General features: G+C 35.1%; 2 protein-coding genes across 2 annotated transcripts; one reads left to right on the top strand and one right to left on the bottom strand.

Moving 5' to 3' along the window:
- Positions 1-362: 362 nt before the first annotated feature.
- On the bottom strand, positions 363-15,766 carry LOC132303259 (uracil-DNA glycosylase, mitochondrial). The gene is made up of 7 exons (XM_059800447.1): positions 15,274-15,766; positions 14,528-14,772; positions 10,111-10,269; positions 7,079-7,109; positions 3,217-3,352; positions 1,699-1,782; positions 363-863 (listed from the first exon to the last, which is right to left on the bottom strand). Exons 1-7 carry the CDS (start codon positions 15,581-15,583, stop codon positions 797-799), a joined length of 1,032 nt encoding a protein of 343 aa, XP_059656430.1. The 5' UTR covers positions 15,584-15,766; the 3' UTR covers positions 363-796.
- A 2,886-nt stretch (positions 15,767-18,652) lies between these two features.
- LOC132303258 (protein COFACTOR ASSEMBLY OF COMPLEX C SUBUNIT B CCB3, chloroplastic) lies at positions 18,653-21,541 on the top strand. Its single transcript, XM_059800446.1, has 2 exons — positions 18,653-18,851; positions 20,815-21,541. The coding sequence occupies exons 1-2, from the start codon at positions 18,735-18,737 to the stop codon at positions 21,340-21,342; spliced, it is 645 nt and encodes a 214-aa protein (XP_059656429.1). The 5' UTR covers positions 18,653-18,734; the 3' UTR covers positions 21,343-21,541.
- The last annotated feature ends 3,393 nt before the right edge of the window (positions 21,542-24,934 follow it).

The following is a 24,934-nucleotide window of genomic DNA, read 5'->3' as shown; positions in this document are numbered from 1 at the left end:
CCTACAAAGATTGTCAAGCAGTAGTTTTTCCACACACAAACATCACACACATACAGAATGACTATACTAAATTCCCAAATCACTTGAATTTTAGGGATACCCTACCTCTCTCAAATGAATCATTAGGAATCATACCAGTGGGGATCACACTTTAAAAATAATAATAATAAAAATAAAAATAAACCTCAGGGCTCCATTTGTTTGGGTGTAAAATATTTTCTTATTTTTTGGTATTTGGTCGTAAAATATTTACAAAAAAATTATTAAAATCTAACAATTATAACTTACCCATCAATTTTCAGCAAGTTATACACGATACGCCCGATGGACTTAACCTAGAGCTTTGCCAAACACCGAAAAAATAAAAATAAAAAATATTTTACCTGAAAAAAGAAAATCTTTTCCAATGAAAATATTTTACGTGGAAACAAATAGAGCCTACCTATAAAATGCAACAGCCAGCATTGCAAAAAGTTGAACATGTGACCCAAGTGAAACATAAAAGACGTAGTAACAGAGAATGAATCCCTCCTTGACTTGCATGCTGTTGTAAGTTTTGCATTGCATCACAAAAGAACATCTGCAAATACAAATAACTAGAGCACATACTGTAATTAAATTACATGTGATTGATCAACTTCAAACCATAGTGGACGATTGTGTGATTCATCAGAACCAGTGACAAAAGTAGCTAGACAAGATGGGACATAAATACCTACTAAACCCTGGAAGTCCCGTCTACTAGATTAGCACGAGACCGATTTAGAAGTCAAAAAATTGGAGCTGCTCCGTTGGATTAAAGTTGCCAATCTACCGGAGAACTCCCCATTTTCTCCAAGATCTGGTTTGTGCGAGAAAAATGCCTGTACACAATTATCAGCAATAGAAAATTACCTCAACATTAACATTATGTTCATGCCCTTAAAACGAATATAATTTTCTTCCATATCATAAAACAACTTTTTCACTTGAAACTACAAATGTTAACACGGACCCATGAACACCAGCCTCCATTTTAAGCACAATTAATCTATGTGATCCCAACTCGTGAATAAAAGAAGGATTGAAGTAACCACACACTGAAGCATGACTGTGTGAATCCAATGACTTGAGGAAGGTCAGGATTCACTTGGTATTACTGTGAACCAGATTAATGGTAATAGCTGCTGCAAATGTGAAATCCAATGACTTGAAGGAAGGTCAGGATTCAGAGAGGATTACTGTGAACCAGGTTACTGGTAATAGCTGCTTCAAACTGAGTACTACCACTAAACTAAATCACAAAAATTCTCACATTCGTCTCCATTCCTGCTTCCATTTAGTTTTAACGAGCATAATCAATTTCCCTTTCCCAAATATGCAAGCTAACTAGTACTAATAGGAGGATGTGAGGTATTCGGTTTTCCGCCAAGACCTCATTCCTCTAATATGATTCACTGAATCAGCATAGAAGGACCTAATTTTGTCTCTTTTTTTTCTCCACTTATAAGAAAACTCTAGGAATATGGTTTATTTTCCTCTATTTTCTCTCCTCTTCAACCTTATCCTTTCTTTTCCTTTCCCTCTAAAACTCAACTCCAAAACGCGCTCGCAAGTTCAAATAACACTTGAGGTAAGCTTACATCTACATTTAATTTGATCAAAATTAATAGAACAGTGTAGACTTGATACAAAATATCATCAAGGGTATAAACAAACCTGCATCCAAAGAAGCCTCTGTTTGCAGAAAAACCAGAAGGGTGAGCTGCTTTGAGAACATGGTGCTTTGTCTCATCAATCAACCTGTATGACATTTTGCTATAAGAATAATAACAACAGTTCAATTCTTTCTGAAGTTCCTATATTCTACCAAATTTTCTCATTAAGGCAAGCAAAACTCGAAGTTATCCCTTGTTATTTAAATTTCCAACTTAAATATCATTCTTAACCTTTTTTATTAAACCGAGTTTAATGCTTTCTTCACTCTCAATTTCATAATATATTGTTGATAAATAAAAACTCATGTTATTTCATCACTGATATTTTAAGCTTTTGGAGTAGCTAGTTGTTAACATGGCATTGAAGCAGGAAAGGCCTAGGCTTGAATCTCACCCCTTGCAATAAGATAAATGCACGTACTTGACCATCTCACCAAGGGGAAGTTGGCCACATTTTGTCCATAGTTCTATGCAATCTCACTAGCTAGAAACAGAAAATTTGGCTACACATGAGGAGTGTTCATGATATAATTACACAAGTTTTATATATCCTCTCCAACAGTAAACTTCTTGAGCAGTTGGTTAACATTCGAGTAGAATAATTCCTGAATATACATTTCGAATATAAAAAATCTTCAAGTGGAATAATTCCTGAATCCACATTTCTCAAACAGCATGTCAATGTATTACTCTTTCTGTAGCACTTGTGCCAATTGTTTATTTTTTGCAACTTCAACTAGGTCGATCAACTGACCACCACTAGATCGTGTCACATAATGTGACGTCCCTCATCGGGTGAGAGAAGTTGCTAGCATTTATAAAGGGGATATCTCCTCCCTGTGTAGGCATGTTATAAAATCGTGATCTCCAAGAGGGTGCAAAGTGTGAGATCGGTCTCGACATATGGTATCAGAGACAATCCCCAACCAGAATATGGGGGGAAGTGTTGGATCCTGAGAGTGGGTGATGATGATGTCCCACATCTCGCCTGGGGGAGAAGTTGTTGGCACTTCTAAGGAGATGCCTCCTACCTAGTGAACACGTTTTATAACTCTGAGCTCCAAGAGGATGTAAATCAGACAATATCTACACAGTGTGAGTTGGGTCTTGACACATAACTCTACTACCCTATCTAACTGTTGTGCCGTTCAAGCCACCTTGTTTTATTCGATTACTCGGTTGAGCTCCACTAAATTTGTTGTTTTATGCCTTTACCCAATGAATTCAAGACTTCACAAGATTTAGAAACATTTTTGTGTATTAATTCAACATATCTGATTTTTTACAATATTAAATTTAGTTTCATAACCGTACATTGCCATCCTAACACTACAAGAATAGAGAAAATTTTCCGTGAATGATGTCCGGAGAGATGTTCTAAGTTGAAATTGTTCAATCAAGTTGATGCTTTTCTGCACATTTATCTTGTCAAGTGTGTTTTGGTATGCTAAATATATTGATGAAGCTTTTAATAAAGAAGTTCAGAGCCTCTGCAGCCAAGATTACTAAATGAAATTACCTGGATTTTGCTTGAGCATAATTTCCCCATAGAAGAAAAACAACTCCTCTCTTCTTTTGTGAAATTGTCTTGATGACAGAATCAGTAAATTGCTCCCAGCCTTTTTTCGCATGAGAATTCGGCTGATGCTGCCTAACTGAAGAAATTAAGAAAATATAAGTTAATGGAACAGAGTTAAAAACAGAAAACCACTCCAATATGCTAATGCTCTAGAAGAAATTGCCATAAAAATATTCAATAAGTAGCACAACTGTTGACTTACATGGACTTGGGGTTTTATGTTTAAATGTCAAACTCCTCGTACATCAATATTTTAATACAGGGGAACAGAGCTAAAATACCAAAGTTGTCAATTTTATTTTCTATGCCCCAAGTTGAATTGAAGCATCAAGCAACATAGTTTGCCCTGCACGGAAACTGTGCCCATTTTTTAATACTCGTGTTGTCTAAGAACATTTTGAGAAATTACACTTAGGATATGATCCAGGAAGAAATACCTTTGCTTGATCTAGCCATCTCAACCCCCAAGAAGAAACATAATGTAACCCAAGTGTTTTATTACAAATTCTCTAGCTAGATGATCCTTAAATCGGGAGACTTCCTTGGTATCATCTCATCAACTCAAACTATTAAGGCATCATGCCTCTCATTCACTTAATGAACACGGTATAATCTCCATGGCTGTTTGTAACTTTGTACCCAAATCTTATCATTGCCTTATGAAATTCTTTCAAACCAAGCCCTTGCAGATTGCTTCAACCCATAAAGTGACCTTTTAATACACAACTTCCTTTCAGTTGTTGGAGAAGAAAATCTTTGAGGAATCTTGTTCAGTGATTTAGTACTACCATCTTGGCAATTGTAGTTCAACAGAATTTTGAGTAGAAATGTTTGTCCATCAACACTTGGTGAAGTGTTCAAAGGTCAATCCAATGAAATAAAAGTGGATTTTGTTATGTCACAAGGACTTAGGTTGGCAATTTTTGTACAAAACAGAGCCTGTATTTTATTTTCTAAAATGAAGTTTAGTTAGTTAGCAATGTGTTAACTTTTGATCCAAAATACTTCAATGCAATTAAAGAATTTATCAAGATCAAAAAGGTAAAATCACTCTCAAGTACTAACTCACCAAATTAAAATATTTAGTTGAGCATTCATATTGTTTATGATGGTTGATTGTGTAACATGTGTGATTGAATGCATATAAAAAATATGTAGATTGAAGCCAAGTTTTAATTGGACAATGAGCACGCTCGGTTCAAATAATCAACCAAATTGATGAATCGATTGAACCTTGCAGATTTTTTTTTCCCCCAATTCTGGTTTCAAACACTAAACCCTAATTTTTCAGCTCACAAAACCTATTTAAACTCTCATAAGGCTTCAAAAGTAATAACTCCTGATCATTAGAGCATTTTTGCATCCTTCGAGAACATAAAGGCTTTGAGTGCTTTGTTTCTTTGTCTTTTCATTTTTGCAAACTTCACTAGATGGTGAGTTATCTTTGACTATTGATACTATGATCATTCAAGCTTCAAGTATATTCAACACCATGTTTCACACAAAGAAAGGATAAGAGGTATCTGGACGGCAGGAAGAAGCCAATCACGTGATGAGCGGATTAGTTGATCTACTGCAGCACAACTCGAAGTATCTGACATGAGTCTAAATTAAAGGTTACTTAGATGATTCTAGGGTAACAGTCTGATAACTATGATTCATAACCTTTTCTACATAGTGATTGGTTTTTCCTGGTCTAGGGTCTCATAGTTTCTTCCATAAAGGCTTTCCCCACAAAATTTGTGTGGGATTTCCATTTTATTCTTTGCTTTAAATAAAATAAAAAGAGAACTGAAATTTCAGTATATGTTACAGCAGAGAATTATTAAATTCCCAAGGAATTTGAAATTTCTGTTATAGTTAGTTAAAAAGTTGCAGAAGACTCCCCACCCTCCCTCTTTTTCTATATCTAGTTTGGGACTTAGCTCATGGAGTATGTGAACTTATTTGGATTTAGACCTTGATGAGTGATTTGGGCATTATAGATGATGGACCTACCAGACTTTATTGTGACAACAAAGCAGCCATTAATATTTGCGCATAACCCGGTGATGTTAGATGTATTCTACAACCATTCTTTACATCCTTTTCTCTTGTTCTTTCTCTTATCTTAAAAGTTCAAATCTTCGGCATTTTTAGCGTTCATTGGGTAATGCCTCAGACCTCCATAGGATTGATTAATGCATGGAGAAGATGCCTAGTGAAAAGTCAAGCTCGTGACTATTGGAGGATAGTTCCACACCGTGTTTGGTGGTGCATATGGAGAGAGAGGAATAGCAAAAATTTCAAAGGAAAGGAATCGTCTTTGGCGACCTTGAAAATTCATATTCTTCGTTCTATTTTCTGTTATTTGAAAGGAAGCACTTGCTCCTCGACTGATGACTTAGTTGATCTTTTGGACTCTATTGGTCCTTAGGTTCAATTTTTGCTTTTTGTATTAGGGACGCGTTCCCCTTTTGAGCTCTTTTCTAATCGACTTTTACTTATAAAAAAAAAAAAAAAAAAAAAGGTTCAAATTCTAATCATCCTAGACCTAAATTTCAACTATTATCTACAAAAGGATTCGATAGAGTCAAAATTTGAACAGGAGTAGTTATCCTGGCTACCAGCTTTGTTCTCCATCTCTTTGCCCCAGGTCCCAATCTCCGACTGCTCCATCCTTCCACTCACAAATCCTCTGCTCTCAATCAAATAAAAGTTCTCCTAATCAGTATCAGAGCTTGTTTAAACTTCTCAAGAGGTATGGAATCATATAAAAACACTTGCTAGGGTTTTTAAGAGACATATACATACACACACATACAGACATAAACACGATTGGGAACTTGAAGGCTTGCAATTGAGTTCTCTGCCTATATACCTTTTCCAGCAAGATTTATGTTTCTTGGTTGTTTCACACACCCTAACACTATCTTTGGTTGGAAGGAAGAATGGAAGAGAGGAGGGAAAAGGTACCCTACAAATATGTAAAACAATTTTAACCTTTAATTACTAACAAAATCACTAGTTAACCCCTATCTCTCACATATATAATAAGGGTATATTGGAAAAATATATAAAAAAAACTCTCCTTCCCTTCCTTCCAACAAACAAAAGAAATGTGTCACTCATTCATCCTTTCTACTATCCCTTGCATTCATGATTCAACCAAACAAAAAGTGAGGGAGACGCCTAACCTCCCCAAGGATGTCATATTCATCCCCCCTCCTCTCCCTTCCATCCATTTTTCCATCCCTCCAACCAAATGGAGCTTAAGTGATTTAGATGTACGTATGAATGTTGATTGGTATTGACATTATTTTTTGAATTTATTGATTTAGTAAAGATCAGAAGCAAAAACTTATACTTCTTGCATGTGTTTGTGTGGATGTTTAGCTTTCAGTCAATGTGGAAGTTGGTGGGTCATGTGGAGTGATTGTGTTAACAACAGCAGCATTCGAACTCGAGAGAGCAGGCGTGAGATGACTCGTCAACGGTACAACTCTTTTGTTTAGTCAGTGTAGGGTATCAGTCTTTTATCGAAGTACTGAGTTTCTACTTCTTTGCTTCATAATGGATTAGTTAACACAAGTCTCCATGATTTTCCCAAAAAAAAAAAAAGTGTCTCTCCTATTCTTGATTATTAATTAACTGCTTTGTGTGATTGTGTACTATTCAAGTCACTTCACTTTAAAAATGAGTTGCAATATCTAACTATAATTGAGTCGATAACAAGATTGTGAGAGAGAATTGATTAAGTAAAAATTAGAGAATGATGAAGTTCATGAAAGATCAATGGTAAATGAAAAATGAAATATCTTACCAGTAAGAACAGCGTTGAGCAAGAGCACACCCTGCAATATTGCAGTATCATTGTCATTCTTAGTTTTTAAGACATAATACTATGACATAGCATGTCATATCAGATTAAATAAGACATATAAAAATGCAACAAATTTGATTTAGTAGACAGAATTATCTAGTAAAATAAATATCAGCAGCACAGCAAATGGCATATGCAATACAAGTTCACAATGCCTTTCTTGATGTCAAAACTGAACAATTACTTACTTCGAAGGCATTATTCAAATAAAGTGACAGCTTTAAAATTTTAATTTTTCATACTGCTGACGGCCTTTTTGAGATAGAAATGCAGATACTACTATATCATTAAATGGCAGATCAGGTAATTGACATCATTCTCTGTAAAGATTTTGTCTATTGTAAAGCATTGCTCCTTGGATAGAGATGAGATAGTCTACCCATCAGGGTAAATTTGATGCAATTGTTGATCGCAATCATATAAAATAAAAAGAATATAAAAACAATTAGTTTAGTGGGACCAAGAGATGCAATCAATTTCAATCAATTATTTGGACACTTAATGAATTGCATGAGCAATTTTCCACACACACACACACAAAAAAAAATAATAATAATAATAACAACAAATGGAAGATGTCAGGGTAATCATAGAAATCATGATGAAACATTAATTATAATATAAGCAATCATGCAAATCAAATCGACTATGAGAAAGAAGTTTACAACTAGGTTAACAGTTCTTAAACCATAGAAGAACCACTTGTTACCTCTTGACACAGACTGATCAACCAAACTCTCTACTTGAGTATGTTCCATCAACAGATCTGCTCCTCACATGATCTGTTTATCCAATCAGTGATTTGAACTCTAATGCTAGTCATCCAACCTTTCATGTGTAGGTGTTGTCGTTGACCAACCTTCAAATTTTCAATGAAACTCTTTACTTTTTTCTTTTCTTTTTTTGATACATACTGAAACTCTTTACTTTAAGAACTCAATCACAAATTAATATAGGGTAGTGTCTGAAGAACTTCACTTGTGATTGAAAAACAAAGCTCTCAATCTCTCTTACACTTGTTTAATTGTTCTCTTGTGTTATTCTTATGTTTAGAGAACCCTAGATTATCTTTCTATAGTGTTGATGTGATTAGAAAATTATTACTAATGTTTTAGAAAGTTTAAAAACCTTTTTGGACTTGGAAATGTTTTTTTTCCAACTTTGGGCGTCCATTCAATTGATCAATGCATTGGTCGACACCTCGTGTTTTTCTCAATGGATTAAGCTTTTGGTCAAGCTATTCCAGAGTAACTTCGATTGAAGGACGTTCAGGTTTGATCAATTAACATTTTTTGCTGAACCTGACAGCACATAGCCTTACTTTGAACACTTCGATGGGCGGTAAAGCAGGCCAAAAATTAGGCATATAGTCTAGTTTCTGAATATATAAAGCTCATAAAGAAATTCAAAGTATTTTATTTTATATGAAATTTTGAAGGTCAGTTTTCCCAACATGAACTCCTTACCAAAAACCACTTTTAAATTGGTTTTCAACTTAAAACTCAAAATTTAAGCTTTCTAACCAACATTAAAGTTTCCAAATTCATTCTTAAATAAATAATATTCAACTTCATAATTATATTTAAAACTAATTATTAATTAGTTTTAAAATTTCTGAAAATTAGTCTTCAATTAAATCAAACTTAATTCAAATTTAATAATAATCATAAGAACCTAATTTTAATTGATAAAATTTTTGTTTATTATATTTATGAAAAAGAGGGAGGGGATGGATGATGGGAAAATACGAGGGAGAGAGTCGATTACCATCTAAGAAGCATAGACACAGATATGACATGGACGCGAGTCACGACGACACAGCAAATCGTAAAAAATTAAGATATAGACACCAAGACACAGCGGGGACACGTTGACTAATAAATATATAGTTTTATATATATATATATATATGATCCTGTATTTTAAGAGTAAATTGAGTCAATAATGAGATTGTGAGAGAGAATTGATTAAGTGAAAAAATGAGAGAGAGAGAGAGAGAGAGAGAGAGAGGCGATTACTTTAGCATCTTTTGGATCCAAAAAAAATCAATGGGGGCAAGAGTATATAATAGAGTATTTTCAAAAATTGAGTGGGGGCATTTTTTTAATTTTAACAAAATATATAGATAGTAATACAAATTAAAAAATCCCATGCCCCCACTGGGCCTATGCTAGGTCCGTGGCTGATCCTATGGTCACTTATTTCTTTATAATGTGTGATTGATGAAGCAAGATGTCAATGTAGTCTTTTGGCTCAATCTTCCTTCAATCTACAATCACAACTTCAATATCAATGTGAACCTTCCACTAGAGTACACAACATATAGACCATGACACAACTTTTGCTCACGGAATATGCCTACACGTGACATATTGTTCTTTCTAAAGAAGACCTTGTAACGTGCTTTGAGTGGGCTTAGAGTCAATACATATGTAGGGTTTTGTATCCCGCCAAAATTTGACCTTTTTTCCTTTCTGGAGTTATAGCTATTTTTAAACTTAATATTTTGTAATAATCTTTATATGTCCAGAAAGTAGACTCCACAAACTTTCCAATAATATATGCTTGGTTAGGACTTCATTTAACCACTTAATGAAGCCCCAGAATCCAAGTCTGTTGTGAAGTCTGCTGCTAAACACAGCACAAGAAATTTGTTCCGATACAACTTCCTTAAGTACCAGGACAGCATGCTCAAGATAGTCAAGAACTAGTACTAGTCCCTAGTTCCACCGGTATTTGTCAGGGCAGCGATTTTAATAGGGATTCACACCGATTTGGAATTTAACTCACCCAAAACACGTCGAAAATATTCCAAATCAATTTGTAATCATTTTAGAACCTGAATAAGGGTTTCTAAAGCTTATAAAAGGGCATTAAGGGATTACATAACATACACACATACACATAAGATTGGTAGCTACAAGTATGGAGTAAAAAAAAAAGGCATGGCAACATTATTAGATCAATTTTACCTGTATAGCCCATTTTTCCAAATTCCCATGGGAAGGAATCGTGCAGCATAGATCCTGGAGAAGTTCCTTATATATGTTTACCAGACTTGAAGGAACTTTCATGCCTTCAGGCACAGAGAAAGAAAGGCCCATTGCTTGACCAGGTCCATGATATGGATCCTGACAAAAGAAAATACCAAACGATAATTCTATATTTATTCCTTCAACATTTTTTTTGATAACATATTTATTCCTTCAACATTTATGCTAATAATTATTTACAAGGAAAAGCTATTGCATAACCGTATTGCCATTTTCATTCCATCACCAAAAAATGCATTTTTATGAGACGCAGCAATATTTTAGTAATATGCTAAAAAGATTATCAGATCACAAAACAGAAACCCTATGAACGATGTGACAAGTTTGGCAAATTAAAGCAATCAATAATAAAATGTTCCTTTACTGTATAATCAGGAAACGTCATGGTGACCAAAAGGCTTCAGCACATAAAAATACCAAGGAAGAACAAGAAGAATGTGCCCCAAAAAACACAACAGCGACAGTCCAGAGTTTTCAAAAGCAACTCCAAACCCCACTCCAAATGATTAAAATTACAGCATGGAATATCAGGGCTTCAAAAACCCTTCTTCTTTGAACTAAAATTGATGTCTTAAGCAACAACGAGACTAGAATGAGACAAGTTAAACATGGACACTGTCCATAAAGCTATTTCTAGAGTTGGCCTTTTCTTCAGGACTATAGTTGTGCAACCATAGATAGATCCCGGAGTCACTGGAATCCCCCCACAGTTCATGTTTGGAGAATATAAAAAACTGATCAGCCCATGTTTAATATCCTTCTAAATATTTCAATTTTTGATCAGATATGGAGAAATTCCATCCCACACTTCGAAAATCTGGAAACATAATATCAAGGAACTGTATACATTCCATATTGCCCTACCCAATTAAAAGTTCAACCAAATCCAAACATTCTCAAACCGAAAAAACATAGACAGCACGATAGCCTCATATCAACTTCAAACCCCAAAATTTCCCAAACATTCAAAAATTCATTCAGAACAACCCTTCTCGACCACCTTTAACCCTCTACACAAAGCATTTGAACAATCCAATTACAAATCCATGGTCGGTTCTGAACTTAATAAGTAACCTCCCATTAAGAGCGCTCCAAGCTAACCATTGGACATGTAGTCAACCCTCCAATTTCCAACGTTGACTGAAATTTTCATAACTCCATTGGCCTCAATATAAAAAATGAACAATGAAATGGATTCAGCACATACAAATTTAGGGGGAGAGCTCAACAATGCAGTCACAATAAGTCAATGAAAAAGTAAAAAATAAGCCTATTCATACATATCCAAATTTCGGCCTCCAGAAAAGTGTCGAGTGCAAATATGAAATGATTTTTCCCAGCATTTGGAGATCGTGGTCCTTAATTAAATTGATTTTTCAAGATTTTTCATTAGAGAAATCACTACCATTTGAAAGTTGGAGAATTTAAAAGTGCAAAAGCTTAATTTTGCTCTTAAGGAGGGAGAGTTGACTTTTATTCCTTTGGTATTTATTTTTATACTATTCTTAAGGAAGTCAAATGGGGGTGTTTGCTTATTTACATGTAATGACATAGAGAAAAAAAAATGAAGATAATCCAATATGAGGATATTTACTAAAAACTTATTCAGGTAACAAAGCACGGGAGTGTAATAAGCATGTTAAACATGCTCAATGAAGAAAACAGTCAAGAGCGGTGATGGACATGCACACTGGCTAAAAATGTACAGTTCGCAATTCCCTTTTGTGCACTAGTAAAAAAACAATGAAAAATAGCACATGAGTGGCACCGTCACTCGTAAATTCAATTGGGAGCACAGCAAGCCCCCATAAATTGCCACATGTCCCACATGATCTTGAATTTGATGGGGACTAAAATTTTTAATTTACGCACAAAGAAGTCACACACCAAAACAGCCTTAGTTTTCTATACATAAGCAGGTCGGACACACTCATAAGTCAATTATACACTGAGCATGTCAAAACAAATTTACATGGTGAGTAAAATCCTTTAAATACACAAAATTGCCTACCTTGATTCACCACCCCTAGGAAATTTTAAGTGTGGCAACTCATCAAAACTGTCACCAGCACGATCTAAATGCCCCAACGTACCCCAAAGTTCCAAATATGTCCATATTAAGTTATTTAATATTCCCAAGCTACCCTCATTTCATCCACATACACACTTCACCTCCTCTTATTTCACAAACTTAAACTCCCTCCCAAAAATAGACACCCCTGCCCCTTTGCACTATCACACTTTCCTAGCGTCCAAGTCTTATTAATTCCAAAGCTAATCTAAGCAAACCAAGGAAGAAGGAAAAGTTGAAGACAAACCCAATTTGTGGGTGTTTGAGCAGTTTCCATTTTCCCCCTTCAACACATTAAGTAATCTATTCTACTTTTAATGCATTATATATTTATCATTTATTGCCTTCTACACATATTATCTTTTCAATACATACATTATGCACTAATACAGGTTTGAACTGCTAAATAATATACGTTTCAAGTGGAAATATCACAAGTATCATCTCGCCACGATGATTGCAAGGAAACCATCAGAAAAATCCTTTTTATATCGCATTAACTTTGAAACACATGCATATAAATTACCTTTCACTATGATCAATGTAGTGGATTGTAAACCTAGAAGGAAATTATGTTTACATGGAAATGAAAGAATCTGTAGTAATTATGAACGAAATGTTATGGAATCAGAAGTGGTTGTAGCTTATTTTCAGATAAATGAATTGTCAAGAGTTCGCATTAGAGTTGATTTGATTTGTCAACTTTTTCACTCACACCCCAACAAGAAAAAATCTGCCTTACACGAAGTTGCCTGTTATACCCTCTTCAAAAACAACTAATTCACCTGTCATTACTTCATCAGGGCCATGAATATGAAAAATGCCACCAATTGTTGAACAATGGAGTTGTAATTCACTAGTTATTACATATACTCACCAAATCTAGACCAATATATGTGTATACACACACACACACACACACGAGGTTATTTGTATTCCCTGGAAACCTTCAGCCACATAACCACTCGATATTTCTTGGCCCTCTATTTGCCAAATATAGCAGGTCAGGCGCTCTTGGCCCTCTATTTGCCAAATGTAGCGGGCAAACGCTTGCCCTCTAACCCAAAAGCTTATGCTATTTGGTAGTGTTATATACCCATCCATTTATTCCCATTTCACTTTCCATCCAGATCCAATGTGAGACACCTCTAACATTCTCCCCACCCGAACTCGCAACGCCCTTATTGCGGTCGGGCGAACCTGCCTAACCGGGGTGGTACACCTCCGGGTCAAGTGCTTGGTGTTACACCAGATCAAAAATTGGGTCTGACTCTGATACCAACTGTAACAGATCAGGGACTTGCCCCCTAACAGTCTAACTCAAAAGCTTAAGCCATTGGGTAGTGCTGCATACCCACCCATTTATACCCATTTCACTTCCCATCCAGATCCGACGTGGGACACCTCTAATACCAAACTACTTACAAAAGGAAAAAAAAAAAAAAAAGAAAGGAAAGAAGAAGAGCTACAAGAGATCTTCCCAAAATAGTTCCTTTTCAAAATATCACCAAATTTAAAAAGTTAAAATACAATTAATCATGGAAGTTGATATGATAAGATGCATGTTCTAAACATAATTCAGTGTTACAAGAAGAATAGGTTGGGAATCCTAAATCAAACAAACTAAAAAGTAGAGTTGAGGGACGGGGACTAAAGCAAAAGAATTGGAGTTGCGATATCATTTAGAGAGAAAGGGATGTTTTGAATCCCCAACAAGATGGTGGTAAATAATCTCGTATACTCCTATAATTTAGTGCCTTTCAAAATTCGAATGAAACAAACCCTTTTTGGGGATCTTGTACTAATGTGGATAGAACATCAGGGCTGCAACAATCATGTTTTGTTCAAGACCAATTAATGGAAAAAGAAAATACAATTACATCATACTTCTTTAATAAAATATTCTGAGTTAGTTGGGTACTTGCACCAAGGTCATGGCTTTCTTTTTTCATTATCATCTATTTATGTTTAAAAAAACAGACAGAGAATAGAAGATGTGGTGTTCTATTTCATTATGGAAGAAATGGAGAAAATTTTGAAAAACAAAACCAAGCTTTAGGTCTCATACTTTCCATTGTCCAACATTAGTAAACAAAACTTCCACTCAACTGAACGTACTAAAATTATGTGAATAATTATTATCAACCAATATGGCTTAGTTGACTAAGCTATTGTTTCATCCCTTTACAAAAGAAAGCATATAAAAGGTAAAAAATGACAATTGCTTACCAAAGAAATGCGGATGCTGGATATAGACTAGAATACCTGTCCGATGATGACAACCTTGACCCTGTCGAATGGGGTGGTGTTAAGGGCATTGAAGATCAAGTGCTGGGGAGGATAGATGGGTATGCGGCTACCACCACCACCACTACTATCACCACATATTTCACTCTCAACAAATGTGCACAACTTCGTTGCATAGGGCTTCTGAAGCTCTCCCGGAAGTGCTTCCAACCACGTCTCCTCCACCAAAAGTTCTTCCAACTTCACATAACCCACACCTTCAGCTGATATACACCAACATAAATATAATCCCATCAAAGGATATACATTCAAATACTACAGACACACACACACACACAACCCATATACCATCAAAAGACATATATGCACATAATGACATAAATATACACATACAATATAACCCATCAAATGATAAACATGAAGAGAATAAATTAACAACCCAACAAATGATGAACAATGAATAAGGAAAATAAAATAAAAACTGAAAAAAGGGCTATCCTAGTGTATAAAGCTCCCACTATTGCAGGGTCTATTGAGATCAGATGTACACAAGCTTACCTCCACACCTAGATACACTATTTTTTATTTCAAATTGGATGTTAATATACCAGGCTTACCTCCACATGCCGATATGCTATTTCCAGTTTCAAACTCGTGACTTCCCCGCCACAATGAAATAACATTGCTCAAGGAAAAGAAAATAGGACCTCAGAGGAAAACAAAGAAGGACATATAAATTACAGCAGAAGAATGAGCAAGAGTACCTGTGGTAGACTTGGACACTCTCTCGGAACAGATTCTGAGGTTTCTTTTGGCTTTGGCCAGAAATTGGTTCAATTCAATCCGCAATTTCTGTTGATGGGTGAGGCTGGCCGAGGAGGAAGAAGATGAAGAGTCGACACCGGCGCCGGCGGCAGAGTCAGGGTCAGATGATCTGCAGATGGATGAAGAAACGGCAGTGGTCATAATCTTTGGAAGTGATTGTGATGTAGATGAATCTTTCTTCAAACGTTTAGCGGGTTGGAGGAAATCCATTAGGGTTTTGGTTTTGGTTTTGGATGAAGCCATTCTCATTCCCCAGTGCTGGCACTTTTGCGACAACCGAAATACATATATGAAAATTGATCGGGAATATATTATATATAAGTAGTGTGTTAAAAGAGTTTAACGTTTTTGGCGGGGAAATGAAATGCCTCCCCTCCTCGGTAGAAGAGGAAGTAGTGAAGTGAGAAGTGAGAACTGACTGGTCTTGAAGAGGAGAAGAACTAATTAAAAATAAAATAGTTATTGTGGTTTAAAATAAGGTAAAATTATGGATAAATACTTTTATGTTAATGGTTACAATTATAATTTTTTTTTTGGCTCCATTTGATTAGATGGAAATAAGCAAGAAAAAAAAAATAGAAATAAAAAATAAAAGAAAAATGAAGTGAATAGAAAAAAAATTATTTTCCGGCCTGCATTTGGTTAGAATAAAAATTTATTTAAGAAAATTGTAGAAAAATAATAATTTGTTATTTTGAATAGCATAAAAGTGAAAAGAAAATGATTAAAAATACTAATAAATAAATGAATTTGTATTTGTTGATGTCTAAAGAAATAGTAAAATAATGGATTATTAAATTTAATAATATAATTATTTATATTTAAAATAAGACTTCATAATATTTTTTAAAGCAAAAGTATAACTAATTATTAGTGTATGAAAAATGAAACTTAAAAAAAACACGTATTGATGGCAATACTTATTTTTTTAGAGAGATTTGATTGTATTTTGTTGTTGTCAATTATATATGAACTTATGCAATAAATAAAATAAATAAATAAGTTGTTTTGAATAGAATTTCCCTCTTAGAAATTCAGTACAAAAATAAAAGAAGAAATTATTTTTCATGATTAAGTTAATGGGTAAAATAGGAATTCCAAGTAAAAAGGCAAACATTTCACTGGGAAAAAATTATTTCCCTGTATTTTGTGAATGAAAAGTTTTGAAAGAAAATAAACAAGTATAAAAACAAAATTTTCCATTAGTTTTCTCTTTCTTTTTAAACTCTAAAAAAGTTTAAAAATTTTCTCTTTCCTTTCTTTTCTAACTATTTCCAACTAACCAAACAAAGCCTTTAAGAAAAAAAAAATCTTGCTAAAGTAGTAATAGTTTGTAAAACAATTGATGAAAAAATTGACTTATTATTTAAGCGCTAAACTTTAAAAAGTAACAAAAACAATTCTAGAAAAATATTAAACATATTAAAATAGTTAAACATAAAATAATTTTTAAAAACAAATCAATTATTTAACAAAATTACAATTGCAAAATTTAGCTTCAATTTTATAATAGTATAACTGTGTAATAGAAAAGGGAGAGGTGTAGAAGTTATTGGGGAAAAAAATGTCTAGAAAACCAACATTTAATGGTCAAATTAAAACTTTTATAATAGTTATTTGTAATTTTATTTAGAATTAATTTCATAAAAATTTTATTACTTTTAAATTTTGACCATAAATGTCCAATCTATTTTAAAAAATTCCATATATCTTAAAAATGATCAAATTGCCTTTTACTGAGCTATAAAATGACAAAATTGACTTTACTTTTAAATGTAAATAAAAATTTGAAAATTATTATTTTAAATTACAAAAATATCCTTTTTCTTACCATTCATCTTCTTTACTTTATTGTCACCGACAGGAAAAAGGGTCAGCATGTTACTACCGAAGTCTTTACTCCGGCGTTGACTTGCCGATCTGAACAGAAAATTGGTTGTTGCACAAGGCAGCGACCTGGAACCGTGAATTGACCTCAGTCACACGGACAAAATTCACAAATCAGAAAAAAAAAAAATTCATTTCCAAATCACAGACAAAATTCAAAATAAATAATTATGGGTTTGCGAAATCCTCAGTCAATCACGTGTGCTCTCCACCAATCCTCTCGATCACCGTCGATGGCGTCAAACTCCATCTCTCGTGCCCAGATTGAGGAAGAGCTGACCTAAGTGTTCAAGAAATTCAACGTGAACGGCGACGGTGAGATCTCGTTGTTGGAGCTCGGCGCAATAATGGGCAGCTTGGGCAACGACACCACCGTGGAGGAGCTGGACATGATGATCCGTAAGGTGGACGTTAACGACGACGGGTTCATTTACTTGAACTAGTTCCTCGAGCTGAACATGAAGGACATCGACTCCGGCGAGGTGCTAGAGAATCTGAAGGAGGTGTTCTCAATGTTCAACATGGATAAAAATGGGTCGATCTCGGCGAAGGAGTTGCAGAACGTGATGAAGAACACTGGCGATCTTCATAAAACCCCCTCGCTCGCTGATGCTGTGGTCTTTGGCAAACACCACACCCTCCACACAATTCCCTTGAACAATCACCAATTGTCAAAGCCAATTTTGTTTGAAAACCTTAGACAAGTACTTTGACTGAAAATTCTAACTCAGTTTGAATTCAGTCACCAATCTCACCAGCAACAAACCCAAACACACAGGTGACAGTTTTACAGAGAGATGGAGGGGATTGAAGAAGAAGACTTAAAAGGCTATTTTTGTAATTTTAATTTTTTAATTTAATATCAAAATAGTAAGATTAAATTTATCTTTTGATAGTCCGGTCCGGTTAAAGGTACATGTATACTGGGGCAACTTGATTAATTTTTAAAATATAAAAAAAAAATTTTAAATAAATTGAAATTTATGATAAAATTTAAATGTGATAGAGTTTTATGAAATTAAGTCTTTTTTTTTTAAAGTATATTTTAAAAACTTTTTTATTTTGTTTGGGAAACTGATTTATAGACAATGTTATTTTATTTTATTAGCAAAGCAAGAAAACTCCCTCTAACTCAGAAATACTCTAATTATCAGATTGTCTTGTATTAGCATCTGTATTTTTATTTATTTATTTTAAAAAAATTCTTGACAAATTAGGGAGGGAAAGTTGAAATCAATTAGGCGATAATGTCCATTTATTCATGCAAGTCAAATTGTGCACCATATAATAAATAAATTTTTTATTTTCTTAACCAATACAGTAGTCCGTAATATTTATTGATCACTTGTTTAAAAGTTTCATTTTTGAAAAAAAAAAATTTCTTACTTTAAAACATGGACAAACTACCGTCCAAATCCGGGGGCTTCTTAAAATAAAACCACTTCTTTCGTCTTCAGAAAAGGATAAGGTTCTGCTCAAAGCTACATTCTTGTGTACTTCCCATCGGAGAGAGATGGAAAAGTCTGGGCTGTTAATTTCAAGAAGAAACATAATCCAAAACCCTTTTCTCAATGGTGGCTCAACAACCCAGAAATTACCGAGCAACACCTCCAAATTCAGAAATTCTTCGGTAAGCTCTGAATTGAAACTCTATCTCTTCCCATTGATCTTTACCAGTCAAATAAGCCATCATTTTGTTCCGTTAATTTCAGCAGAAAGTACTCAAAATTATGTTCCCATTTGGAAAAAAATAATATATTTCAGCTATGCTAGCAGTTTAAATAAACCCAATTTCCTATAGATGTTCATAAGCAATTTCATGTTTAGTTCTGTATTCAGTAGGTGTTGATCTATTTAGAGTACAGATTGCATATATGTATAATGATTGGCCAAATGGGGAGTGACCCATATTCGTGGTCTACTGTATGCCATGAGGTGCAAGTTCTAACCCATATTGAAAATACTTTCAGATGCCAAAAGAAGAAGCTTCCTGTAATTGTCCTGATTGATTTACTATTGGTAACAGCTTTATGTTCATCGTCATCATGGTTGCCTTAATCCCCAATTTCCTACAGATATTCAATATATGTGGTCATGAGCAATTTCATGTTTAGTTGTATATTTAGTGGGTTTTGGTCGATTTAGAGTACATATTGCATATTTGTTTAATGATTGGCCAAATGGGTGGTGACCCATATGCCATGAGATGCAAGTTTTAACCCATAATTAAAACACTTTTGGATGGCAAAAGAAGTAGCTTCCTTTAATTGTTCCTGATTGATTTCCATTCATTATCATCGTCATCGTGGTCATCCTTGTCTTAATCCCAATGGAATGAATTCTCTTCTCGCAATCGCATTTTAACATTATTTAGTTTTAGTTCGTGATATTTCTGGAAGGAGGCTTTCTTTCTCTAGCAAGCTTGTTGCTGTTCTTCATATTACCTTTCTTATTAGTTTCGAATATGAAACTGAACAGCTGGCTGAAGGCACTGAATTGCTGTCATTGGTTCCGTCATCACCCAAATTCTTTTTGGAACCTAAAACTAAAGGAACGTGTATAAATAACTTGTTAAGTATTTATATGATCTTTCGAAGTACTGGTTTCTGTTGTCGTTAACATACTTAACCTGTCATATCCCTCTATATATCCACCATTCTCTGTTCATGTACCTTGCTGGTCTTTCGTCGTCGTGTCCTTGCCTTAATCTCATTGGAATGATGTTGGCCACATGAATTCTCTTTTTCTAATCACATTTTAACATTATTTAGTTCTAATTCTTGATATTTCTGGCGGGAGGCTTTCTTTTTCTAGCTAGTTTGTTGTTGTTCTTCATATGACCTTTCTTATTAGTTTCAAATATGAAACTGGACATCAGCCTGAATGCCCTGAATTGCTGTCATTGCCCAATAAGGATATGTGTCCTTAAACTACTGGTTTATGTTGTCATTAACATGCTTAACCTGTCCTATCCCTATATATAATTAGTTCATGTGACCTTGTTGGTCTTTCATGTTTAGGTCTCATACCTATGAGATTAATCTATTCAATGGTGTTTTTTTTCCATCCGGATTGACAATTAGTACTAATTTATTTCGATTATCATTTCAATGGTGGTCCATATCCATCACCTGATCACCTTATTTGTTTATATATCAATATTGCATATGTTATTGATAATCACACATTTTCATTCAATCAACCCAATTGGTGGCTTGGTTGAAGTTTTGATCAACTTTGACTGTATTATGGAAAGTTTTTCCTTTTTCCCCTTCTCTTGTTCCACTCAATATCTAAAAGGGGAGATCGGTGTCATTATGCAGGTCTCGGGAGAGGTCACTGTATCTATCCTCCCCCATTACCACACTTGTTATAAATTCTTGAAAAGGTCAGATTGCTGACCTTTACATAATGTATTTGTTTAAAACAATAGAGTTAGGTATTGTGTAATAATTTAATGAAGTTGTTCTTCGTTTGAAAAGTACATGGGATTCTGATTCTCATGTTTTATCGTTTTACAATCTTCATCTATGTTAAATGATTAGTCAAAAAGTACTTGAACTTCATTCACTGAATATATTTCTTTGTTGTAGGGAAAGCTCCAATGTCCCACCAAAAGGAATCCAAATTTGAGCTTGCAAAGCAGGCCTTGTTGTTCCCTGGGAGTCTCAGTTCATTCCAATTTTGATCTTTCACCCTCGGATTTAACAATTTCCGAAGAACCTTTCCATATGCATGGTGTTACTAAGATTCTCGGGGTTGACATATCAGAGACATCGCATGTTGCGTTAGACTACATGCAAAGATTGGTGCTGTTAGATTTAGACCCTGCCACAGCAAAGTTGGTGGCTGGGTTTCTGGGGCCTTTCCTCTCGGCATTTGGTTTTCTGTTCATTGTGAGAATAGTGATGTCCTGGTACCCAAAAATCCCCGTTGGAAAGTTTCCGTATGTTATAGCATATGCCCCTACAGAACCGCTTCTCAACCCTACCCGTAAGTTAATTCCGCCCCTTGGTGGAGTAGATGTCACTCCTGTAGTTTGGTTCGGATTGATCAGTTTTATCAGTGAAATATTAGTCGGCCGACAAGGACTGCTTGTCTTGCTATCTCAACAGGTTTAGCTGTTATGCTGTGAGGGATACACTTGAATGTTGAGGAAAAAAGTTAATTTTCTTTAGGAATATATGTTGCCATGCTGAGAAGCAAATTGTTTTCTCCTTTTCCTGGTTTGCCTTCATTATTTATCAGCTCCTTAGTGATTTTAAGTTGTAAATGACTTTAATTTTTCATATACTAATTCTCTGCGTTATGTTTCGGTCCCTCTGATTAGCTTCATAATATTGTAGATGCCCTTGTTTTAATGCAAACAGCTACAGTTAGTTAAAAACAAGCAGGACCAAGTCGAGTGCCAACTGACCATCTTATTTTTCATTTTTTATTTTTCTGAGTTGATGCTCAAGGAATTGTTTGCACCCAAGAGGAGTCGAAACTTATTAGCACCAGCAATTCCACAGTTAAAACCAACTGTCTTATTGCGCTGCTACTGTCTTATTGCGCTGCTTGTTGGTAACATCCTTATGGAATTGCAGAGCTTGCAGGCTTCACATAACCTCAATTACAGGAGCTTGGTTGGTTCTTTTGATCAATCGCATACAGGTTTGATATGGAACTAACTGTGAGCAAACAAAGTCGGATACAATTGAGGGCTTTCAGGAGATGTCTAGGGTACTTTGTTATCTTTTTCTTCTTTTTGTTTTTCCTTGTGCTCTCATTTAGCGTTGCAAGGCTTAATCTTTTGGCCATGTGCATGACTGCAGGAGCATCTTATTTAGGTCAAATGTCCACATTACTTGGAAAATTAGTTTTTTTTGTTGTTGTTGTTGTAAATGCAAGAAAATAAACCCAACGATAATGGAGAGAAAAATAGGATCTCAAATGTTATTGACTCTCTCTCTATCTGGTTTCGATGTTCGACTCGGTCGGACTACCACCTGTAATGGATACTATAGTATATAATGGGAAAATGGCCATATATTTTTTAGGACAAATTACAATGGCCTCTCCTAAAGTTTGGCCTAATTGCAATTAAACTTGATATTTGTTTTTTTTTTTTTTACAAAGACTCCCAATGTAAGATTTTGTTATGAATTTACTACCCTACCCTCATTATTATATTACTAAAAATAATCAAAATATCTAAAAATAACAAATGACTTTTTTTGCCCACAAGCACTTACCCAATATTCCTCTTTCCTCTCCTTCAATCGCCGCTAGTTTTCACGTTACTGAATTTTTTGGGCTCTTCACCGAATTTATTATTGTTGAAGCTTCAGGCTCTCGGTTTGTGTCTTCATGTTGCTGGAATTCTCGTTGAGGAAGTGCTTGGAGGTTCGGGGGTTGTGGAAGCGGCAGACGACGGACTAGACGGCGGAAATTGGGCGACGATGGTCTGGACGACGGCGAAGCAGCACTAGTTGGGTCCGATTGCGTGGGTGTGGTCGCGTGACTGGTCAAGGACGGTGATGGAGAGAGGGACGCGCCATCTGTTTCGAGACTCAAATTGGGTGTAGTCGTGTGAGATGTTGTTAGGGACGGTGATGGAGAGGGGGGCACGACGCGGATTTCCTTGAGAGTAATGGTTCCGTTGGCGCCTGCGCGTGGTTGTGATGGTGTTGGTGCTGTTGCCCAGGTCGTATATGCAAACCCATGAAGAAAAAGTCTTGATTTGGGGCTTTTCTTCGCTGGAACAGGAACAGGAATTAGAGAGAAATAAAGATGGATGGGTGGGCGGGTGGTGGTTCACCGGAAAAATCAAGCTAAAACTGCAAGATTGATCAATCAAACCTCAAATCCATCCATATTGATTGATATGTACAAAATCAATATTTGTTCTCAAAATTAATCAAAATCAAACCCTAAAATTAATGCAATATATTATTACATTGATACAATATTGAATATAAATGTATGTACATATATGTCAGCTAATGAGAAAAAGTTACGTAGGAAAGAAGACTAGTTTGCTGTTTGTAGGCTTGTTGACAGTTTGACTATTTGAGAGGTAGTCTCGTGAGCATGTCATTACACGAAGATACGCTATTATGTTTTTTCTGGGGTTTGGTTTTGTATTGACATTTTGTGGATTGTATTGTGAAGGAATGGCTACCAGGGAGATATAGGGTATCTGATTGTGGGTTTAGTTTCTCTGTGGGTTTGTTTGGCAGCGATGGCGGCTACCGGTGGAGTGGTGGTTGCTCTTGCTTTTAAGCATGACTTTTTTTTTGTTATTCCATATATTATAAGGGCAATATAGTCTTTTACACTTAGTTGATGGGCATTTTAGTCACTTCAACCAAATTTTTTGACAATGAACTTTGTACGGAGGGGAGGTGTTTGCAAAAAATTGCAAACCTTGGGGGGACACGTTGTAGAAAAATGGCAACATTCAGGTTTAGTTGTAATTAGGTCAAACCTTAGGGGAAGTCATTGCAGTTTGCCCTTTTTTTTAAGTTCCGCTAGTTTATCTTATACATAAATCTACATGCGGTACAGAGTACTATTTATGCTCGCAAAGCAGAGTGCGCGGGCATATAATCAAAATCCTCTCCAGTGCTGTAATCTTCTTGTCCGAGCCGGTGAACATTGATTGCCTCTTGTTGAGCCATGTCGCTGCCCAAATAAGTTAGAAAAAAATTCACCGCATTAAGTTACTTATTATACAAATACATAAATAAATATATATTGTTGCAAACTGATATATGTATTCCCCTTACTAGCATCCCAACAATTTCCTAACGTGTATCCCAACATTTTTTTAACATATATCCCAACATTTTCTTAACGTACATCCCAAATATCCTCACCGACTGGAACGGATCTACTATCCCAACATTTTCGTAATGTACATCCCAATATTTTTTTAACGTATATTCTAAGGTATCTCAAATGTATTCATGTCATAAGTTGCATCTTTCTCTAGACACTAGTGTCAATAAACTTGTGTTGTGTATGTCATAAAGCTTGGAAGCGCTTTGGTTTTGCTTTAGACCGATGAGTATACTTTGTAATCATTCTTCTTTAAAGTTTGTGTAAATAGAGATTGTAGAAAGAGAAAAAAAAAACATAAAGTCAAAAGTTGGTCTGGTTTTGATTGAAAAATAGTAGACTGAAATTTGTCTGGAATTTTAAAGGCGGTCCTGTATTTATGTGTGTATGTATATACAAAAGTTTTACTTTTTTAATTTTTAACCTTTACCATTTTAACTCACTGGATGGCACTAGTTCTTCTGTATCACAGGGGAGGATTTTGTTCCGCGGGCATAACCCATGCATGCTGTTAGACATACACGAGCATAGTCAATGCACACACCAACAACAAACGAAGGCATGGCTATAAGCACACCACAGAGTGCGTGGGCATGATTATGTGCACACAATATAAGGGGCATGTGTTACAGAGGTCTGTATGTAGTCACCTCGAACATATTGTGAGTCGCACTATACGGAATTGGTTGTAAAATTTTATTTTAAAAATATTTAGGGCATGTTAGGTACGCTTTTTGTTTTGCACGTTTTGTTTTAACTTAAAACAAAATAATTGTTTCGAATAATAATCGGAAATATGTTTGGTAAAGTCCATTTATTGCAAGATTTTTGGAAGCAAGAATATAAAAACATGTTTGGCAAAAAAAATATTGCTAAGTTTAAAAAATA

This window comes from Cornus florida, unplaced genomic scaffold (genome assembly GCF_030987335.1).
Source record: "Cornus florida cultivar Cherokee Brave unplaced genomic scaffold, ASM3098733v1 CherokeeBrave_3.0.0_Hap2_Chr04, whole genome shotgun sequence".
In the NCBI taxonomy this organism is placed as follows: domain Eukaryota; kingdom Viridiplantae; phylum Streptophyta; class Magnoliopsida; order Cornales; family Cornaceae; genus Cornus; species Cornus florida.
This window is presented reverse-complemented; position numbering and strand designations above follow the sequence as displayed.

Coding starts and splice junctions, on each gene's coding strand:
- LOC132303259 (XM_059800447.1), bottom strand. CDS start 15,583: ATGAGAATGGCTTCATCCAAAACCAAAACCAAAACCCTAATGGATTTC. Junction 10,270..14,527: donor AGGTTGTCATCATCGGACAG/GTATTCTAGTCT, acceptor TTCTTTTGTCAG/GATCCATATCATGGACCTGG. Junction 7,110..10,110: donor TGGAAAAATGGGCTATACAG/GTAAAATTGATC, acceptor GCAATATTGCAG/GGTGTGCTCTTGCTCAACGC.
- LOC132303258 (XM_059800446.1), top strand. CDS start 18,735: ATGGAAAAGTCTGGGCTGTTAATTTCAAGAAGAAACATAATCCAAAAC. Junction 18,852..20,814: donor CCAAATTCAGAAATTCTTCG/GTAAGCTCTGAA, acceptor TCTTTGTTGTAG/GGAAAGCTCCAATGTCCCAC.